The following is a 22,679-nucleotide window of genomic DNA, read 5'->3' on the forward strand; positions in this document are numbered from 1 at the left end:
CACATTGTCGTTGTTAATGTTCTGCAATGTAATTAATATGTTAATGGGTTGCAACCACAACTGCACTTGCATCCACCCGAAACCCACGCGCTTCACTATTACATCATAATCACGTGATGGGTGACGTCAACTACCAGTTTCTGAGGTCGAGTGTCACTTTACTATTGGGCTAGTTAACTGGTCAGCTAGTCCCTGTTACAGAGTAACTGTTCAGTCATTTGAAGGACAGTCTGATCGCACTCGCAAGTGATTTCTCTGCAGCGTACCTGTGTCTGTATTTTTTTTCTGTGAGTTTGCGTACAGCGGTGTTGAAACAGCAGTTGCAGGTAAAATATCTTGGCAGCTTGTGAATTCCCAGGGGGGAGCGTGAGCCTGTCTGAAACAGCTGGTTACAGTTTCAATACGAGCTACCTGGAAAGACCTTTTGAGTTCCATACACTGCAGTCATTTTAAATCAGCACCTGTAATCTGCCAACTGGAACTGAAGAGCAGCTCCCGCACTCAGCAAAAACAGCGTATGAGTAAATTCAATAGGAAACAATCATGATTGAAAATGTAAAGCTACACCCTACGTTCCCGAGTGTGCTTTTGTTTTTTGTTCTGTGTGTAAGATTCTGCAAGTTAAGTACAGGGCTGTAAAGACCATTACTGTCTACAGAAAACAGTAATAATTCTCAGAACCCCAGGAGTCACTTTGGTACTTATTATAGGCTATAGTAATAGTATGAGACCTTCCATTTTTACATAATTCAGGATGATTAACACCATGTGAAAAGAATATATTAAAAAGCATGTCCTGGCACAATAACGTATGTCTTTGTCAAAGCTAAATGAAAACGCAGCAGTCCTTACAACATGGAAAAGGTCATCATTTAATAAGCGTAGCATTAGGGTTCACATTTTGGTCATGCATCTTGCAGATATCAAAATGACATCTATAGTCTTTATTTCTTTGTATCATTACCAGCAGTCTGCAAGGTGCCCTAAACGAAAACCATTGTAAAGCAGTAGTATTCCTACAATCACGTTCCATTTTACATAAACAAATATTGACTATACTGTACACAATTTGATCTGAACTGTGTTGACAGTTCAGTTTGTTTACTATCCCAAAGGGACGTAAGCTTCTTCCAGTCCCGCTTGCCACCAGTCTGTGAGTCAAACAGGCATGGCGGCACAGCCACTAAGAGGGTTTAAACAATGTTACAAGTCACAACATCAAGCTCAGAAAGCAAAACAGAAATCAAAAATGTGATTTTAGCACATATACTAACCCTGACTCTGAATTGTGAACCCTGTTTCAAAAAGCAAATTAGTTTAGCCACACATTCTTGGCCCAAAGTGGGAAGAATTCCCCCTAGCTGCCTCTCTAAAGTAAATGTTAATATTGCACCACATTACACAGAAAGCACAGGAGTCAGCTATTCGGTTTCTTCATATCCGCACTGCCAGGCTCTGCCGTGAAAAACTCTTCTGTTCGGAACAACACCGGCAGCTCGTAGGGCGTCCGCGTTGCCGATTCGTGTTTCTGAAACAGAGAGACAGAGAATTCGAATGGTGACGGGGAGCCACAATTGTAGGTCTTGCACTTGCTACAGCGAAACATTTTTCTAAAACTAGGGTCATTCAAAAGCAAACTTGACGACTGCTATTAATCTGTTACACTTGCACTTCCTAGGTCATTTAACCTCAGGAAAGTATCTTCTGGGTCACTCCGGTCGTTAGGGGAAGTAGCTTTCTTTAAGCTAGTGAAGAACCACATATCATTTTTTGAAAATGCATCATTTTTTTCAATGAAAATGTATTTTCACAGTCCAACACATGTATACACATCAGTACGGATCAAAGCCTCTCATCTCAAAGCCTCATTGGGTACGCACCAGTACATACCAAAGCCTCTCATCTCAATGCCTTGTTGTGTATGGAAGTGTTTTTCCCCTGTGTCACACTTCCATGTCTGCTCAGTCCAGCTCCTGTCACTCACCAGTTACAGTGTGTTGAGTTGGCTGGCGCTGCGTCCTGTACAAAATGGCTCTTTTCTTACTGGCTTTCATTCAGTATGTGCATTAGAGCCTGAGTGTAACCCAGAATAAGGCTGCACTACACAGTCTGGCTCTAACTGTGGAAAGTAAAAGTTATTTTGTAATTAACCTTTTCATCATGTGTTGAGCTGTGTTCATTAAAGCTGCAGTGCCCCACGCCAATGTTCACTTTGATGCTATAATAGAATTCCTTGGTGACTGTTCACTGAATTCGTCCTGTACTTCATTATTAGGAATCGGACTGTGATAGAGGGCTGACTGTTGGCGCTTGGTTGGTAGGTGCTTATCCAAGCCTGCACAATGTTTAAATCATAATATATATAGCAGATCTGGATATTGATGCAATACAGCCATCTGAAATGTCTTTGTATCAGATGGAACTGATGTCACTCTGTTTCATGTATATTATATTTTATTCAGATTTTCAAACTACTTCTTTCATAGGTAAAAGGGTGATTATATTTTATTATTATTTATTTCTTAGCAGACACCCTTATCCAGGGCAACTTAAAATTGTTACAAGATACCACATTATTTTTACATGCATTACCCATTTATACAGTTGGGTTTCTACTGGAGCAATCTAGGTACTCCACACTGCTGATATATATATATATATATATATATATTATATATATTATATATATATATATATATATATATATATATATATATATATATATATATATATATATATATATATATATATATATATATATATATATCAATACGCACATAAATCAACACACCACTATATTCTAAATTCCATCACAAACTTTTTTTTTTTTTGTATTTTAACAGTCTTTTTAAATGCTTTTCTTAACTTTGAAATTTTCTAAGCAGTATAAACCACTTTGGGCTGTGCGGTACCCATAAAATATCTGCATGCCTGGGTGGTTAAAGGCCCTTGGCTTCACCTCGGGATAATCACCACCAAGGCGTGCATATATTTCATGGAAACCGCACGGCCCGTCGTGGTTTATACTAGTGATGGGCACCAATATCGATATTGTGATATGCTATCGATAATTCCATATCGCGACATCGTGGGATTTAAAAGAAGATTCTATCGCAGAGACATACTTTTTATTGTTAAAATCAAGTTTATTTTATATTAAGATACAATACAGTCTCGTAGCCAAAAAAAAGCTTCAGATTCAATGACATCAGAATGGCTAGAAAATCAACGACCCTGTGAGCAGTGAATACAGAAATATTACAGGTTCCAGGTGGATCACGATGGAATTGGAAAACATAGCAAGACCTTGTTTTTCTCCATGGATATTACGAAGCAAAGCCCCAAAGTTAAAGTAAGTCAGTGCTTCTCGTGTAAATATCTGTTAACGTCCATGTTATGTTCAGGTTTATAATTGAATGTACATATTTGATATTGCAATTGTGTGTTGATATTAATCAATTTACAATTTTCATGCCGTTGCCCACCACTAGTTTATACCATATATATGGGTATACACTGCTGAGCAAAAGTCTTGACATTTTTGCATGTTTCTACTCTGCATTTTTCACGTCTCAATCGCGCATTGTTTATCTGACCTTGCTGTACCTTACATCAATTTAAAGGATTTTTAAATTGCCTTTCTATTGAGATATATAATCTCTAACGTTTCTATAAATGCTTCTCGCTCCCCCCCCTTGTTGAGAACCACTGGGTAAATGTGATGGGTTAGCCACCACAACACCGCACACCAGCTGCTCATGCACAGTTCACCCTGAGTTCCCATGATCACAAGTTCTTGAAGACCATGATCAACGCAAACCAAAGATTGCTAAACTACAAACCTGGCCTCCCCCCACCCAAACCAAGCAGCAACAACAACAGTCAAAGCTGCCACAACAGCAGAAAACACCAGTGGAGACGCAGAATAAACCGCTGATGCTCACAACATCCATATACATTGCAACTCCTGAATGCGTCCAAGACTTTTGCACAGCAGTGTATATGGTACTGCATATTACCCGTCTAAAAAGACCAACATGCTGTAACCCTACCAATCCCTTCGGAACTTGGATGCAACACATTCAATTTAGATTAAAATCAAATAAAAACAACAATTAGAAAACATATCAGTAAAATTCTTGACAAATGCCTGGACTATGTCCCTTCAGTAGTGAGCCCCCATTAAGGACACATTTTGTTGGCCCCTTGACTGGCCTGAACAGGAGGTGTAACTGTGTATATACTGGGACACGAGGTGGGAGGGGAGTGTACTAAATCTACTGCACATGTAAAATAGGTCCTGCTGTCTCATGCACGAGGCACATAGCTCATTATTCTTCAGCTCCAACACACAGCGATGCCCACTTTGTGCATCTGTTTGTTCAGAGGCTTGATAAACAGGGTGCTTCATATTGTATTACATTTCTGTGGGTGACAGCCACTAACGACCTAAATAAAGCCTCTCAGCCACAAACTGTAGCCCACAGGCCTCTCAGCGCTGAGCTCCAACCCCCTGCCTGGGCCTGACTCTTCTGCCTTGTAACAAGCCCTTGTGCTGCATCAGCACTTTTGCTCCTACAATAAACCCCCATGCCGCTGCGTTCCTGCTGGCTCTGCTGGATGCAGTAGGCCTGTGTAATGCTCCAGCTCACCACTGGGGGAGTGAGTCAGGCAGGGTGAGGGTGTGGGGGAGGGGAGGAGTGAAACGGTTTTGAACCAGGCAGGGGCCCTGCTCCTTCAAGCTGCAGCTTAGGTGCCTTACGTAATGCAAGAACAGCAAATACAAAATACCAAGCCAGTTACAGGACTGCAAAAAACCTTGTGCATTTCCAATGTTATCAGACAACATCTACTGACTAGGAGTAGCACTGTTGAGATCCTCAAGTCAGACTGTGGCTTTGAAAAGAGACTGTGTTTGTAGGCCACACACTGTTACCAACTCTATGTTTATAAATATATTGATGGCGAGACCTCTTATTGACAGAGTAGGAGGCCAAAAAAAAAGAAAAAAACTAGATCTTCCATCAAAGGCGCTGAAAAAGGTAGCTTGTAAGCCATTAAAAAAAAGTAGTACTTTTAGAATTCAGAAAACAAAATTCTGTTACCACAGTAATCCGTCACCTATCGAACTGCGGTGGGACCAGAGTAAGGGCGGATATGTAAAGTCGGATAAATGAATCCTGTTTTAAATACCAGCTGTAACAATTACTATATTCCCACAATTATTGTTTTGAGATTCAGCTTTTATTACCCTTGTTTAGAAATATACAGGGTATTAATGCTTGTGACAGGGTTGCCGTCTGCCGAGTGACAGGAAGGAGATCGAGACGGAGGTTGAAGTTGATACGCCCCCCGTAGACGAACAGGATTTATTTACATATCAAGTTAACACACTGAACAGCTCACGTGACACTACCGCCAATGGCAGCACACGGAGCACATACAACAAACACAGTGTACAAAAACTTTGGTGGGATCTCCAATCTCTGAACTAATCTTCTGTGTTCAATAATAAACTAAGGTTGCTGAAGATCTTGATCATGGAGGATAAGCGGTTTAGGTGGATACGTGATGGGTGGATACGTTACTGTATAACAATTTGGATAGCCTAGCCCTGAATTTGTTTTACTGAATTCAGACACCTGATAATTGAATTGTACAGCCTGAATGCTGGCTTCTCTCTGGAATTCCCTGCCTATAATCCCCAAGAAAGTGCATTTACTGGAGATCTTGCTCCTGGTTATTATTTTTCTAATCCACGGCCTGGGTGAGCTGACAAACACGCCTGGATGAATCACAAATACGATTTTAAGTGCATGGACTCAATCTGACATTCTGTGTGGCTGTGTTACAGCGAGGCCTTGACATTACACTCTGGATACTCCTTCACTAATAGGTGCAGACCTTGCACAGCTAAGATAAACAGACTGAATGTGCAGCCCCAGGCTGTCTGGAAGACATGACATTGCTTCTATAACTATGCAAAGAGCTCATCTACCCTCATGCTGCTAATGATGCAACAAAGCTTGGATTTGGATTGCTTACAAATAGCATTTCAGTTCAATTGCTAGTCAAGAATATGTCTTTCATTTTATAACTGTTTTCTGTAGCACTGTACTTGAAACTTGGATTTAACATTGGGGTCTATGGGGGATGAGAAAGGCATTGGATATTAACTTAAAGAAGTCCTACATGGAAGATGATAGGACTAATTTACTAAAAACTTAAGTCCTGCAGGAGGACAGGGAAAAGCTACATTGCTTTATCAAAATGTGGAAACCCTTATTTAAATAAACAGTCACATATTCAACGGTTGTAACGAGATCATTAGGGTATATAGATATATATGAACACATAGACAGTAGTGAAAGGGTGAATCGTGATTTGTGAGTATGTACCTCTATACTACACATCTATTAATGAATGTGTATGTATCCAACTGTGGAAAAACTGAATTCATTTATCTATAACAGATATGAATATGTACAATCTACCTATTTTAATGGTAAATTTGAATTAAAAATGTCAAATCTCAGCTCACAGTTCTTCTGTTTTTCCCATAGTTAAGGCCAGGTTGCCTTGTCAGGTTTCATACTATAACTGGGGGTTGACAGGTATTAAATAAAACCTTTTCAGGATGGGCATATTGTCAACGACCAATTGACAAGCAAATGTTCCAAGTCAGAAAAAGCCTTTTCAGGAGAGAATGAAGTCAAGACACAGGGCTGACAGACACTGCAGCGTGCTCGGCAGTGGAGAGCAGCTAGCAGTGAAAAATCCACAACAAGCTGGAGGGCAAGCGGTGGATCTACCCTGCAGCAGGGCGATGCTCAAGAAAGACAGCCGTGGAAACTGTAGCTGCTGTTATGGCAACGAGACCTTCAGCAAACACACAGATAACACAAAAAAAACACATTGTAGCTAACCTGAGCTGTGCACTTGCTGTGTTACACACAAAGGATATACCTGACAGATTCCATTGTGTGTCAATTAACCAATCCTTACCTGGTCTCAATACATTGTTATTTGAACTTCCTTTGAGTTTGTAAGGTTTTAAATGTTCCTAACCGGCAGTGAAAAATAGTTTTTCAAACACCCCATTCCTCTGGTAAGTTGATGTTGTGCTAGAACAAATAAAAATGACCCTAAAATCTCAAATTCAGGCAAAATGCAGCGTTCACAAGATGCAGCAGCATTACATAATCTTGTCTTAATTTCATACCACCCACACACTAAATACAGTGAACCCTCACTACTAAGCCTAGGAAGCTGTGGGGTTCAGTGGTTAAAGAAAAGGGCTTGTAACCAGGAGGTCCCCGGTTCAAATCCCACCTCAGCCACTGACTCATTGTGTGACCCTGAGCAAGTCACTTAACCTCCTTGTGCTCCGTCTTTCGGGTGAGACGTAATTGTAAGTGACTCTGCAGCTGATGCATGGTTCACACACCCTAGTCTCTGTAAGTCACCTTGGATAAGGGCGTCTGCTAAGAAATAAATAATAATAATAAGACAGCCAGTGGACAAAATGTGGCCTTTAATAGGGTTGTGGTCTTCATTGGGGCCCGACCTTATTATGGGGTAGCTGTACTACTGTAAATAGACAGGAGAAACATTTTTAATTTTTCTAATTTACAGTTTGTTTCTATTAATTAAGTCATGTTGCAACAAGTTGGGTAGCTTTATACTGTCGTTAATACGAGTCAATCAGGACGGAATACACGGTACTGTATATTCCAATACCAAAGATATTTTACAGTTATATTCCAGGAAAAAATGGCTAAAAATACCTATTTCAGACCCATTTGCTTAAAGGATCACCGGTATTCAATAAACTGAATATAGTGTATCCCTCATGTACATTGGCAGCTGTAACTGAAACTCACAGACAGTCTCCGCAGTTATTATTAAAATAGGCACAATAAGGGAATATTGTGATTATGTGATTAGACCTCTATTTCAAAATGGCGTATCTCTCAATATCTGAATAGGCTCTTGGAAGGAAATGCCGTGTGCCTCCCCCCACCCCCCCTGCTGCTGAGGTAATATCAGGGACTGTGGGCAGAGCCCTCGAACAAAGGAAAGCTGGTGGGGATAGTTCCACTGCTGGCCAGCAGGGGCGCCAGTCAGCCTCCTGCTGTTCAGCAAGCTGTGGGGGGATGGGAGGCTTCTGTCTGGTTAATGGAGCTCATATGGGGCTGCGGCGCTGCTGGCGCCCCCTGGAGACTGAGAAGGGAACGTGTTCACACGTGTCACTGCTGGATAATCTCTGCAGACAGGAAGCACAGCTGAGACTCCACCAGCAGGCACAGAGCCCCAGCAGGGACAGGGTAGGAGATTGACTCGGTGGGAACGCGCTTAACCCTTTATGACTGCTCTTGGACAGCTAAAGCAATAAATGTATGTAACAATGATTTGATTTTAGATCGAATCATTGCTGAGTATACAGTATAAAAAACATGATTACAACTGATTGCAATTACAGTAGACTCTTGCTTTCTGTAACCATTGAGATGGCTTAGATCTTAGTCTGAATTGACCTATAATCTGAACCATGCTGGTATAATGAAATGCAGGATGACAGCAAGCTGAAGAGCACAATTCTGGGATAAATGTGTAAAATGTTTACAGTTGATCAAAAACATCAAACTCAGATCCAAGACATTTTTAATATGGTACAGATTACAATCAGTACTACAAATAGATCACTGGAGAGGGTTAGCAACACACTGCTGTAGCTGGGACATTGTCTCTCCTAGCTCTGCCCTGTAATTCATTAATGACCAACGCAATGGTCATTACCTGCTGGATAACTGGCTGTGGCAAGAACACTAATCTGGGTCAATAATTATCTACAGCCAATGACCACTCAGAAGATATTATTACCATTATAATAAGAGCAAATGTTTTTGTGTATGAAGTCATTTTTTAAATGTATTCTTGGGTTATATTTGGGACTGTCTTAGCCTGCTTGAGATGTTGCTGTTTGAAACGAGTTTCAGGATGCAAAAGTCTGCTAGCTTTTAAAGGGTCTCAGTTGTACTTTTAGTGTTTACTTGGTAACAGTGTTTTTTCAGTTCTTATCGGTAAAACCTAAAAAACCCAGTCTATAAAAATATCTCTTAAATAAACGTACCAGGTCGTAGGTTTCATATCTCCTGGTCTGTTGTGTAGTCTCATAGCCAAGCGATCACTACTCAACTACGCCCCCTGCTGGAAGCAGAGGTGGAGAGCTGCAATCTCACTCTCACAGATCTGTCCTGTTAATGTATCTGCTTCAAGCTCAAAGGCTCGCACTGGCTTAACCCTTTCAATACTGCACACCTCCCGGGAGGATTACTTTTGAATGCAAAACAAAGAGTTTGCACTACAGAAACAACCTGAAACTGCTGCTATCATCCTGCACTTCACCTTTCACAAAGTGTTGCATGAATCCTCTCTATTGCACTGTAGAGTATGTGTCACCTGGGTCTGCTGTACACCTTTTAAAAACTATCAACACAGGAAATGCACACTGTACATGATAAATGTCCAAGAAGCTATAAAAGCTAATTATAAAGCCAAGCAGCATGCTTTTGTCCAATGGTTCAATGCATTTACAATAATTTACCATGGGTTGCCATGTTTTTGATTGTCATACATCTCTCTGCTTTATTATTATTTTATTACTTGTTTATTTAGCAGACGCCTTTATCCAAGGCGACTTACAGAGACTAGGGTGTGTGAACTATGCATCAGCTGCAGAGTCACTTACAACTACGCCTCACTCGAAAAACTGAGCACAAGGAGGTTAAGTGACTTGCTCAGGGTCACACAATGAGTCAGTGGTTGAGGTGGGATTTGAACCGGGGACCTCCTGGTTACAAGCCCTTTTCTTTATCCACTGGACCACACAGCTTTACCATATTTTACATGTTCTGCACAATGCTATGTATTTCCCCTGGTACACGCTGCAGGTGTTATAACTCCATGCTAGGCTACCGCCACACTGTGCTCACCTTTAAGACGGCCGGCGCTCTGAATGCGTGCAGTATTTTGCAGACTGTCTTAGGGAGCCCCCGGTGCTCCTTTTCTGCTTGAAGAAGCTCCTCTTCCAGGAACACTGCGCTGGTCCCCACCATCTGCACGAACGCCTGCAGAGACAGGGGCTCCTGTTTGTGTACTTGTACAAGCACTGCCAGGTGGACAGTACAGCGCGGCTCAGCTTCTGAGCAAATCCAATATAAAACCAGCTGAGAACCTACTGAAGCAATCGTATAACAAAGCAGCTCCATAGCATTCCTCCACCATGCATTCATATATAAGGTTGAAATGTGCAGTTTTGAAAGAAACACATGCTATAGCAAAGAAGTATTTACATTTCAAAACCTGATATCTGGTACTACGCTAGGTTAAAGAAAATTGCCTTGTACTTGCTGGGCCACTTCACCTGGTTGGTAAAATTGTCCCCACCCCTTCAATGGTATCTTCCCTGTCATTAACCAATCAGCTGCCTCCCAGATTGACTGACATGCTTCCAGCCAGTAGCGTGCTCTGACCCAGAATACACTGCTGAGGTGAAATGACCCAGGGAGTGCAAACCGCTAACCTGAGATTAAGGCAGAGAAACCAAGAGTTTCCTTTAACCTGAAGGCGTACCAGACATGATGTTTTAGAATTTAAATACATGTGTGCTATAACATGCGTTTATTAAAACTGCGCATTTCAGACCTGTGGAGGTAATGGAAGTGCAAAATGGAATCACAGAATTATTTTGTTAGCCACAATTCCTTTAAGAACTTTTATAAAAGAGAATGTCTTATTTTACATGTTATGTACTGTAGTGTAGGATATTATAAGACTTCCTCACATTCAGGGCACTGTATAAAGTTTTTGTCTTAATAAGCTAATATAACTCTCTTATTTCAAATACAGTATATTTAGGAAATCTGTCTGACTTGCTCTGCATTTCCTTTCTGTAGTTGGATGTTTTGAATTTCTAGTCGATATAAAAGAATAATACCAATAAAATACAAATTCCAAATGATGAAGGGCAGAGAACGTGGAGAATATTAGTTGACTATTATTTGAGTTTGTTATATGGCAAACTTTCTTAACCATTTTCCTCTAAATTAGATAGCGTTAAAATGTGTTCTGTTGGGACAGTTTGTACAATCATTTTCGGTAGACACAATCTAATGTGCAATGAAAGATTCTGAGCAGTGTCTGCATACCCTTAAAAACCCTGCCTACCTCGATCTTATCAATTTTGGCATAAACGTTCTTCATTTCAGCTGTTTTCATTGTTATAAAAGGCACATGCTGGTCCAGAATCTCTGAAGAGTCCTTGCGAATCTAATAAGGCAATACAGAAAGAACAGTATTCATTATTATTATTTGTTTATTTAGCAGACGCCTTTATCCAAGGCGACTTACAGAGACTAGGGTGTGTGAACTTGTGAACTAAGTGACTTGCTCAGGGTCACACAATGAGTCAGTGGCTGAGGTGGGATTTGAACCAGGGACCTCCTCGTTACAAGTCCTTATCTTTAACCACTGGACCACACAGCCTCCTATTCATAAAAACATGTCATGCACAGTCAGCAATGAACAGCTGACGTGGGGTCCTAATACTCGCTGCACAGGAAGTGTATATATAGTGTGGTGGCCAGATTAATTAGCTTCACTTGATTCCTTACTACTGTACTGTTAACCTTAACCAGGACTTACAATCCACTGTCTCGTAACTTTTCAGCACTAGTGATATAGTTACTGGCCCCCTTTTCTTCTGTTGAAGCTCTTTCGGTTTATGTAGGTATTTCAAAAACAACAATATAGATGAGAAGGTGCTGCTGCTTCCTGGTACCTAATCACTTCCTGTGTTGCAGTTCAAACTCACACCAATGGTATTGCAGCAATCAGATCATGTGACCGACACCAAGGTACCAGGATAAAGCAGTTTATCTAGAATATTTGCATATCCTGAATTAACGGGGAAAAGTGAAGAACAATCAATAATAGGATAATAGAATGGTTGGCACTGATTTTACAGGTTTTTTATTGTTCTGGAGGGATACATGCCCCTTCCCTAATGTTTACAGCCTCTACTTCAAAGTGAAGGAAACACCTGCCAACCAAGTGCCAGCACTAACTGGAAACCTACAATTAATGAATAAAGAAATCATCTTGCAAACTACAAACCATGTCGAGCATTCCACAGAACTCGTCCAGCCTCGTCAACATCTCGTCCACGCTATCCCGCAAGCCTGTAACCTTCCGATGAAGAGGGATACGTTTACACGCGTCACACCACGGAGGCGCTGCAGTCTCGCTTACTTTGTTGTGCGTATGAAATCAAACCACTGTTACTGAAAATCTTTCTCAAAACAGGCAAATTAGTGATTGTCTGATGTAATTGATGACTTTAATAGGCCACACATGCAATTCATTTAAAATAGTAAGGCAAAAGGAACACAGAGCCACAAATGGTAAAATGCAAGACACTTTTTAGTAGTTGTTTAAGATAACTAATTAAAGCACAAAGTGGTCTAACATTTTCACACGAGTGCCTATTGTTTCTATATCACTGATTACTGACCGGAAATTGAAATTCTCATAGATTTCCATGCAGGTAGGTATACACAAAACACAAATAACAAATCTTGAGGAGTTCTAATAATTTGCACACTACTGTACACAAAATAAATTTGACCCCGTAGACAAATTTAGATGTCGCCTAACATCTGCAACATGCTTACCGATCAATTTCAACAGTCAGACCCCCGTGCTCTTATTTAATAATGAAATGAAAACGATTTTTAATTGTGTGCTGCATTTAGGTAATAACTCTTGTGCCTGTATTTTTATGTGTTGATTGAACATCCATCCATTAAAATACACGGACACCTTCATAGGTCTTAATGTAAATAAACTAGCCGAACTTCATGCTATGCAGCATATTGCAAACGTATTACGCGATCGCCTAACTTGGCAACCATCATTTAAATCTCATGATATCCTCTCACCTCCTTACTGGCATCTGTGGTTTGGTAAACACAGTATTCCTCATCACATCCTTCTCCCACCAACTGGTCCTTGTTTGTATCCTCAGCAGTAGCAGCCGGTGCAATTTCGCCTCTTCCTTTTCCTATCCCCTGCCCTTGCGTCTCTGCGTTGCTGGTCTCAGCCCAGGTTTTACTCGAATCCACCGAATTCTCCATCTCGCCAATGCAGTACACTTGCAGCTGGCCACTTCAAATTGCAATTGAAACGGTCGCTCTTCCTCTTTTGCATGGAGGACTCCGACGTGCTTCCGTAATAGAATAATGATGTATTATCCAGCACGCTACAGCGGTCAGACCACTTTCTATACTGTGTACGGTGCGTTTGAAAAACTGCAGCCACCGTCCGGAAAGGGTCAAGTCAGATCACTAGCTTGTATGCACCTTGTCGTACTGTGAGTGCTTGCTTTATTTTCAGTCGTTACTTTTAATTAGTGGTCACTTGGAACCACACATCTGTTTTGTTTTGCAGCGCCGCTGCTTGTTTGTCATGAAATTTGATAGAGGTATACCTGTTGCATTTTGGGGAAATTAAAATAATAATGTTAATAATAAAGCATTGTGTATGTAGAGGTTCGGAGCAAAGTTAAGACTGTCAGGGGCTTCTTTAATTATAGGTACAGTACCCCTAAGACAATTCCCAAAGGCTTGAAATCGTGCAGGATTCTTGTACATACCTAATCAATATAAAACACTACTTTTTCTTGTTTATTTCAACTATTGAAATAATGCATATTCTGTAGCCTACTGTGGTAAGCAAAGTTTGTTTAATGACATTTTGAATGCATGTGGGGAGTCGTTATATTATTATTTAATCGTTTAGATTAAAAAAGGATTCATTCAGAATGACTACATTTTTAATTCATATTAATAGTAGCACATTTCACATTATCATAATGTAAAAAATGAGCTTCAAAGACTGTTTTTGAGTTTTTTTTAGAAAACCAGAATGAAGCCTATCTTATTGAGATGATTTTAAACACATTTTAGTGTTTGTTTTAAAATGCATTGGACGCACGAACACCGCAAAAAGTGTACACAGCGATCACATGTGCATTTTGTATTTCTTAATTGTAAGCAACGCCACGATAAGAACCGTTTTAAGTACACCGCGATAGGTTAAACAATCAGGCGTTCACATGCTCGAAAACAGATTGGTTTCATACTTGGCCAATACTAAAGAAGCGCACACAATGTTTGGCAAACATGTTATTTGCAGCGTTTAATGCATAACGGCTTGCAATCCATAAATGTATCAGACTAGCCCGTTCCAACAATAATAAAACATAACTCACCTGTATTAAGTTCTTGAAATAAAATGTTACTGCATAATAATTGACAGCCAGGTGTCGCTGTTCTGCACATACCTGCCGCATTCTGTGAAGCTGATGAAGCAGACAGACATCGTACTGGTGGTCTGATTTAAGAGGGAGACTTCCTCAATTTCTATATATATATATATATATATATATATATATATATATATATATATATATATATATATGTGTGTGTGTGTGTGTGTGTGTGTGTGTGTGTAACAGTGATGAAAGATGAGGGTAGTTCTTTGATATATCCAACATTACCAAGCTGTCCAAGATTAGACTATACAAAGTAATTTTAATTACCTCCAGGATGCTTTCCTCAAAGCCATATATATTGCTTAGTAGGTCAGAGTCAATTGGGTTTATCATAATGCGCTACTCAGTGAAGCAGTTCTTGCAGAAACCCATTTCTGCACAATCACACTTTGTGCTACTACAATATGTATTGCTAAGCAACACAACAGCTTTATCCACATTATATATAATTATAACATATGTATGTAGTCCTCATTTTTCTCTATCTGTTTTCTGTTATTACGGGTGTGTTTATAAATTAATACACAGTTGTAGTCAAAAGTTTACATACCCCAATGGAAATTTATAATTTCTAGAAATTTCTCAATCTAATTATAGGAAAAAAAAAATTGTAGCAAAAGTTTTGCTTTTGTGGAGAGGAAAAAAGTTACAAGAAATAGATGTCAACAATTATTTATTTCAGCATTTTTTTTTTTGCAAAAAAAAAAAAAAAGCTAATTCAAAAGTATTCATACCCTGACAAGGAAAATGAAATTAATAGCTAGTTGAGGCACCTTTAGCAATAATAACCTTTTTTAAATGATTAGGATATTTGTCGATGAGCTTCTGGCATGATTCTTTAGTGATTTTTGACCATTCTTCAACACAAAACTGTTCCAGTTCATTCAAATTCCGAGGACTTCTCTTGTGCACAGCTGCCTTCAACTCATACCAAAGATTCTCAATCGGATTTAGATCGGCACTTTGACTAGGCCATTCCAGAACCTTGATTGTATTCTTCTTTAACCATTCTGAAGTAGATTTTGATGTGTGCTTTGGATCGTTGTTGTGTTGGAACATCCAGTTCCACTTTAAACCAAGTTTTGTAGCGGAGGGTTTCAGATGATTGGCCAATATCTTTTGGTATGCTATGGAATCAATTTTATCTTGTATTGGAACAAAATCTCCTGTGCCACTAGAGGAAAAACAGCCCCATAGCAGGATATTACCACCTCCATGCTTGACAGTAGGTATGGTGTTCTTTTCTTTGTACGCCTCACCAGACAATCTCCAAACGTAACGACTATCAGCGTGACCAAATAGCTTGATTTTTGTTTTATCACTCTATAAAACTACAAGAACTCAGATCCATCATTCAAATGCCATTTTGCACGTATTCAAAGCAAGTATTCTGTCTGACCCAGCCTTTTCACAAAGCAAGTATTCTGTCTGACCCAGCCTTTTCACAAAGCAAGTATTCTGTCTGACCCAGCCTTTTCACAAAGCAAGTATTCTGTCTGACCCAGCCTTTTCACTCTGCATACAAGTAGCGCACGGCACTGAATGTACCTCGGCTGGAATGACTAAATTCAAACTAACAAACCAGTTTTAGTACTTTTCATTTTCAGTAATATAAAATGTGCTACAGAGTTGCCAGGGATATAGGAATATCCCTATTTCCATATTATACGTTTTTAGAGAGGTTAGCTGCATATAGTAACACAAGTTAATGTGAAACGAGAGGAGGCTATATTTGCTGCTTGACTTGTGAACGGTTTAAACCAGGGGTCTCCAATCCTGATCCTGGAGGGCCATTGTCCCTCCAGGTTTTTGTTCCAAATGAATTTCTTCATTGGAGCAATGAATTGCGTATTAGAAGCTTAATTGGTCCAATTAAATAATTTAGGGTACAGTTGGAACAAAAACCAGGCGGGACACCGGCCCTCCACGACCAGGATTGGAGACCCCTGGTTTAAACAAAGACACGAGAACTTTGCCATCAAACTATCAATGTGCAAAATGATATTCCTTGATGAACTGGTAGCAAAGATTCAAGCCCAGGAATCTCATATAGTCAGGTACGTTATATAAATACATTACTTTCTACATGTACTTACACACATACAATTTAGTCTCAAAATGCTCTTGTGAAAAAATCTGTGGCAAGTGGTCTGTAGAAAAAATCCAAACACGAAGGTGGTCCCTACATTGAGAAAGCTTGGGATCCACTGCTACAGGTGATGCAAATCTTTTGTCCACAGCTGTATATTAATCTAGCAGCAAAGAGATACAGCAGGACTTCCCTGTACATTTACAGGTTTGATAACTTGAAAAAGGAAACTCAACAAGCATGTATTCTACATATTACTTTATTTCACCAGCTGATAAATGATGCTGTTATACATGTGCATCTATTTCATTTAAAAAGGGTTTATTAAGTGACATATAAATTATACAGTAGTAATAAGAAAATACTGATACTTTCATTAAAAATGTATATACCCAGAATCATATAGCAAGTAAAATCATTGCATTTTTTAATTTTTTTTTTAAAAATAACAGAATATTAACATAAAAGTAAAAAGCCCATTTTCTATACAAGCCTATTTTCCAATAGTACAGCATACGTTTCTTCCAGGGATAAAATAATATAATTCACAGTATGGAAATGTACAGCATTTATATAGAACATCTTTTTTTTTTTAATCATCTTGCAAAACTTGTACTTTTTAGATATAGTGACAAATATTTTCAGTGTATATTTGCATTGGCAAATCAGAAATTGAGACGGAACAGGAAATAAAACTTGTATGATTGAGTCGTACAGGAATACTTTATACTCTCTGAATTTGTATTTATTTATTTCTAGTTGTTGTTCCATCATATATTACTGTGTTTGATGTTTAATAGAATCACCAATGTATTTCTGTAATGAGGCCAGTACAGCCATGACCACTAGGGGCAGCGCACATCCAGCCCATGTTTACTCTGGTGGTCATTTTTACACTGGTCTAGATACAGTAGTTATTGCTGCTGATTTTATTAATATCAAGGAGTGATGAAACTGTAATAAAATGAGGCACAATAACAAATCATAGGATAATGTACAGAGAAAAAAATATGAATTCAAATTCATTGAATGGGACCATATATTATCTATGCAGGGCCCTATTCACTGCGCTTCAAGAAGTTATTTAAAGAATGTCATTTCAGCATATTAATAAAATGATATTTATAACAAATTGTTCTAGACTGATGTTAACCAACAAATGGAGCAATTTCATGAATACTAAACAGCATTTCATTCATTCAACACTGAACTTGAGTGTACCTTAGCAAGCATGGGATTGAAACAGAACTGAGCACTGTCTTTGGAAGCATCGATCCATCTCATATTAATGAAGCTGGACCAGCTGCAGCAAGACCAGGTTTAACAATGAACCTAAAAGCAACAGTGCCCTTCAGGTAAATGTTAACCCAAGTACTGCTGGGAAGCACAAACAGTACCATGAAGACTCCCACACAAAGGAACTACATTTGCAGTGTGGAGTAATGGTTAGGGCTCTGGACTCTTGACCGGAGGGTTGTGGGTTCAATCCCCAGTGGGGGACACTGCTGCTGTACCCTTGAGCAAGGTACTTTACCTAGATTGCTTCAGTAAAAAAAAACCAACTGTATAAATGGGTAATTGTATGTAAAAATAATGTGATATCTGTATAATGTTATATCTTGTGACAGTTGTAAGTCGCCCTGGATAAGGGCGTCTGCTAAGAAATAAATAATAATAATAATAATACATTTGTGAGTGAGATGTAACTGGTCTTGATCCGTGGGAGATCTGTTTGGATCATTTAAATAGGGTCCTTTCTTTTTACTAAATCAAAAAGCGATCATTTTTTAAATGTAAACCACAGCTGTATTTAGACACACCAGTGTTTAAATAAAACTGAATAGCACCCACTCCCCAGCAGCATCTTACAACAGCAAACGACACTCTCAAAGCCAGACTGACACATCGTACCTATAGAGCCCTGTGTGGGGATGGGGGTGGTGCCTGCAATGAAAGGAAGGCAATTCGGTTGTATTTACAGGATGGTGTGTTGTGTGCTGGGGTCTGTCCCTCCTCTGAAACTCAACTTAATGTCCTGATAATAAGAGATAATACAAACAAAGCAATGATATTCTGTACCGTCACTGCAGCTTGTTTCCTGTACAACCCCAATGGTCTGTTGTATTCAGTAATGGGCAAGCAACTACCACTAGTACCTACAAGGTTTATACATTTGATCATTCTGTAAAACTTTCTATAAAAATATCTCTACAGTATTCAGTGGTGTATTTCATATGGAAGTAATTAACATCATGTTTGTATGCTGTCCCGTGTTGTTAGCAGCCTGCAGAGGGTGTCTAAGCTGTCAAACTGCAGAATAATACATCTCTTTGCTGTCAAAGGTTAATTTCTGATTCCTGACATGCAAATCTCTGCTACATTTTAATACTTTTTTTCTTTAGAATTTGTGCTAGACATGCCTGAAAAACTTCCATGAAACAAACACACGTTTCAATCTCGTTCTGATTAAAACCCCATGCAAATAAACCCATTCAAAACTGTTTGGAATGAAACTGTATCACCCCAAGTGTACGCGTATAATCACATGGTTCTATACAGTCTGTAACCCATGTTAAACAACATTTCAGATCCAATTCCAACTGATGTGCTTTTCTCCTAGCATTTTTGCATTTATGTTTAGTCTTTTTTTACATGGTCCTTGGTGAATGCTATTCACAGCTTACATACAGAATACACAGCATCATTCACCTTTTGTGCATTGTTTACAAGGTTAATTGTCTTCCAAGAACATCAATAAAAGAAGTTGAAAGGAATCTCAATATCCCATTACATACAGTAACTTTACTAAATCCAATTATTTTCTGATCAGTAAGCTACAAGAGAAGATGTAGGTTAATGACAGTCTTGTCATCTTATACATTGGCTAAATACATTGACTGTAAAAGTAGCTCCTGTATGTTCTGTTAAATAGTAATGAAAAAAAGAAACTTCAAAAAGGTAGCAAGTATTTTAACCTGCATGTTTGATCTTCTCTTTATTGTACCACTTGTGCTCTTTTTAAGAACATTTTTGTTCAACAAACAATTCTGAGAGCAAACATGAAGAGATCTTAAAAGATCAATTGTTGGACAGTGTGTGAATACTGATCAGCAGACATCATTACAATCTGCTTTCCAAGCTGATTAACAGTACAATGCACAGCACATTCTGAGCATGACATGCATTAGGTGTTCAGGATAGGTTGTATCAGATCATTGGAAACGTTCTGAACTAAATTAAAATGGCCATTATTATTTTTCCATTTCATCCATTCTGTTTGGAAATCACATCCAGCTTCTCGTTACAACCCTAAGAGATGGAAAGCCAAAGCCTGATTTTTAGCTTAGGATCATTTGTGTTGCTTGATTACTACCATGAAACAAATCATAGTTACACAGTTTATTCAAAAATGCATTTATAAAGAATGTTTAAGATTAGAATAAGCCCCAAAAAAACTATTTGATATGGATTGCAAGACTTTTTATACCCATTTTTAAAAATATATATATATTATTATGCGCCGACTGTTAATAGATCCAGTACTACCCTTGCTCCTCCATTCACAATCGCAAGTAACCACAATGTAAAAAAGTGGCTACACACTGTATGTCAGATCAATGCAGAGGCACTGCCTAATAATATGGCACCTCCAGCACCTTCAAGTGCAGGCTGTGGTCTATAGTGTGATCACCGTTCCTTCCTCTTCTACATTCGCTCGTTCTGTACTCCTCCTTCTTTCTGACTCTCGACCCTGAATCTCTCCTGCTGCTGTAAGCGAGCCTGCACTGCTGCTGAGGGCTGAGAAGCCATTCTGCTTGGACCCGAAATAGGGCTCAGAATGTGTCAGAGAGCCCAAGCTGGCGCTGGCAGAGGAGGCTTTGGGGATCTGCTGGGGCTTGCCACTCCCCTCGATGATGATGTCGTTGTCCTCGTCGCTCTCCGCCTCCTCGGGGTGGAAGTTCTGGATAATTTGTGAGGTCACCGTGTAGCCATAGTGGCTTGTGCTGCTGTCTGAAGACTGACCCGAGCTGCCAGAAGTCCGGCTGTGTCTGACCACGTTGTTCCTCTGATTGGCAGGCTTCACTGTGACAATGAGGTTGTGGCTGTTTGCGATCATCATATCTGTGACCTGGTCGAGACTCTTCCCCGACACCTCGATCCCATTCACTTCCAGAACTTCGTCATTGACCGCTAACAAGCCCGTGCCATCAGCCAGGCCTCCCGGCACCATGCGGGAGATGAATATTCCTGGGACTTTCTCCAGTCCCTGTGGGGTGACCCGGACGCTGGATCCGTCCCGGATGTAGAAGCCGAGGGGTTTTTCCGAGCCGTGCTTGTAGAGTCGGACCCGCCGGTGAGTCTCCGGGAGTATGTCCACGTCGATGATGGAAGAGACCGGGCGGAAGTCGCGTGGCAGGCTGATCAGGAGGGGAGGTTTCTTTCGGTTGTTGTCGGCGCGGAGGACAGTGGCGAGGACATTCTTCTTCCTCTTCAACGAGTCTGTGCCGAACGCAGAATAGTCAGCCTCCTCTGTAGGGAAAAAGAAACGAAATGGCAGTTACATCATTTTCCACAAGATGGCAGTGCTTCAATCTAAAATTGGAATAGGTATACTTTTTTTTTTTTTTTCCAGTAAACACTATACATTGAATTTGGGTTGTATTTTGTTTGCATCCTGAATTGCAGTGAAACCATTAGTGCTCAAATCCAGCCAAGACCCGTTAAAAATAGATACTTAAAAGAAAGGGGTGGGGGGGTGGTGGGAGACAATTCAATTAGTTTGGTTCGACATAACGTGAGCAATTGTAAGCATTTTAAAAGTCTTCTTAGTCTCCACCTTTTCTCAGAGTAACGAAGCTTTGATACATTTCTGATCACTGCACCATAAGGAGGAGGATGATTACCCAAGAGGGTTAAAGGTTAATATTGCTGTATGTGTGGTGTTAACAATGATGTATTGATCCAGATCTGAACTAATAATTATTAAAAGTGATTTGAAAATGACTTTGCAGTGCTGGTTAATATATCCTGCTGTACAGTAGATCAGGTGCTAGCTCTCTTTACTTTGTACAGAGAAGGATAGGACCACGCCTTTTTTTTTTCACTGTTATGTTGTAGGTAGGAAATGTATTATTAAATTTACCAGTACAAATTTGCAGAATTGTTTTTCCGTTCATACTGGATTGGAAATTGGCTATAATAGCTTTTATCATGATAAATACAAGAAAAGAAATCCACTTTGTTTTTAATACAACCTAGAAATGCTATCTTGAGGTGACGGTTTACTGAGCAGGTCCATATTTGGACAGCTTTATGAAAACAATTCTTTATCTGACCAGAAGAGACACTGCACTACAGTCACTTAATGACAAGTACAGAATGCCTACGTCAGAGGTGGTACTGTATTATCTACTAATACTCAGTAAGGAATTTAACAATCCAGCTTTTACAGCTTGAGACATATACGCTGCCCTTGTAATAAAATGACAGAGAATGTTTATTGCACTTTCTAAGTATGTAATTTTGATTCAGCTGTATTACATTACAGGATGCTGTAGATGAGGCGTATGAGAGGAAGAAACTGCGGTATGCTCAACTAGCCACTGAAGCGGAACAGCGAGGATGGAGAGTTCGGGTTTACCCAGTGGAAGTGGGTTGTCGAGGATTTGTGGCACACTCTACAACCCGGTTTCTCAGAGACGTCGGATTCAGTGGCCAAGAGTTGCGTCGCACAGTGAAGAACTTATCTGAAGCAGCAGAGAGGAGCAGCAACTGGCTGTGGTTGAGACGGAAAGATTCTGGCTGGGGACAGGTAAGTAAGCTGGGCTGAGTTGAGTGGGGGACGGAGGGGGGTGATGCTGGGACGCCAGAATCACCGTCGAGCCCTCTTGAGGTATCGTGGGCTAGTCGACGAAACACTGAGGATGGAAGGTGCCCACTTGAAAACCCCAGAGATGTACCCTACTTAGCTCAATCCAGACGGTTGTCATGCTGATGCGCTGGGGAGGCCGCACTTTGGTTGATCCCCGGAGCCAGCATCGCAGCCGTTGTGTGTGCTGATGCGCCAGGGAGGCAAAATAAGCTGATCCCTGGAGCCAGCATTACACTTCAGCCATTAACACCAGACAGAAGGATATCTACATCATCATATGGAAGGAAACGTAAATGGATGGAGACGCATATGGATCACATTAG

At 40.0% G+C, this 22,679-nt stretch overlaps 2 protein-coding genes across 3 annotated transcripts in view; both read right to left on the reverse strand.

Annotated features, from left to right (window-relative positions):
* Positions 1-852: 852 nt before the first annotated feature.
* On the reverse strand, positions 853-13,426 carry LOC117432434 (biogenesis of lysosome-related organelles complex 1 subunit 4-like). The gene is made up of 5 exons (XM_034054402.3): positions 13,002-13,426; positions 12,178-12,249; positions 11,230-11,331; positions 9,996-10,130; positions 853-1,528 (listed from the first exon to the last, which is right to left on the reverse strand). The coding sequence occupies exons 1-5, from the start codon at positions 13,194-13,196 to the stop codon at positions 1,418-1,420; spliced, it is 615 nt and encodes a 204-aa protein (XP_033910293.3). The 5' UTR covers positions 13,197-13,426; the 3' UTR covers positions 853-1,417.
* A 3,301-nt stretch (positions 13,427-16,727) lies between these two features.
* Positions 16,728-22,679, reverse strand: part of LOC131698616 (partitioning defective 6 homolog beta-like) — a 28,913-nt gene continuing 22,961 nt past the window's right edge. For both annotated transcript variants that reach the window (XM_058991177.1, XM_058991175.1), the window contains exon 3: positions 16,728-21,014. In XM_058991177.1, coding sequence (XP_058847160.1) covers positions 20,161-21,014 — 854 coding nt within the window. In that variant the 3' untranslated portion in view covers positions 16,728-20,160. The remainder of the gene's footprint in view (positions 21,015-22,679) is intronic.

This window comes from Acipenser ruthenus, chromosome 18 (assembly GCF_902713425.1).
Source record: "Acipenser ruthenus chromosome 18, fAciRut3.2 maternal haplotype, whole genome shotgun sequence".
Taxonomy (NCBI): domain Eukaryota; kingdom Metazoa; phylum Chordata; class Actinopteri; order Acipenseriformes; family Acipenseridae; genus Acipenser; species Acipenser ruthenus.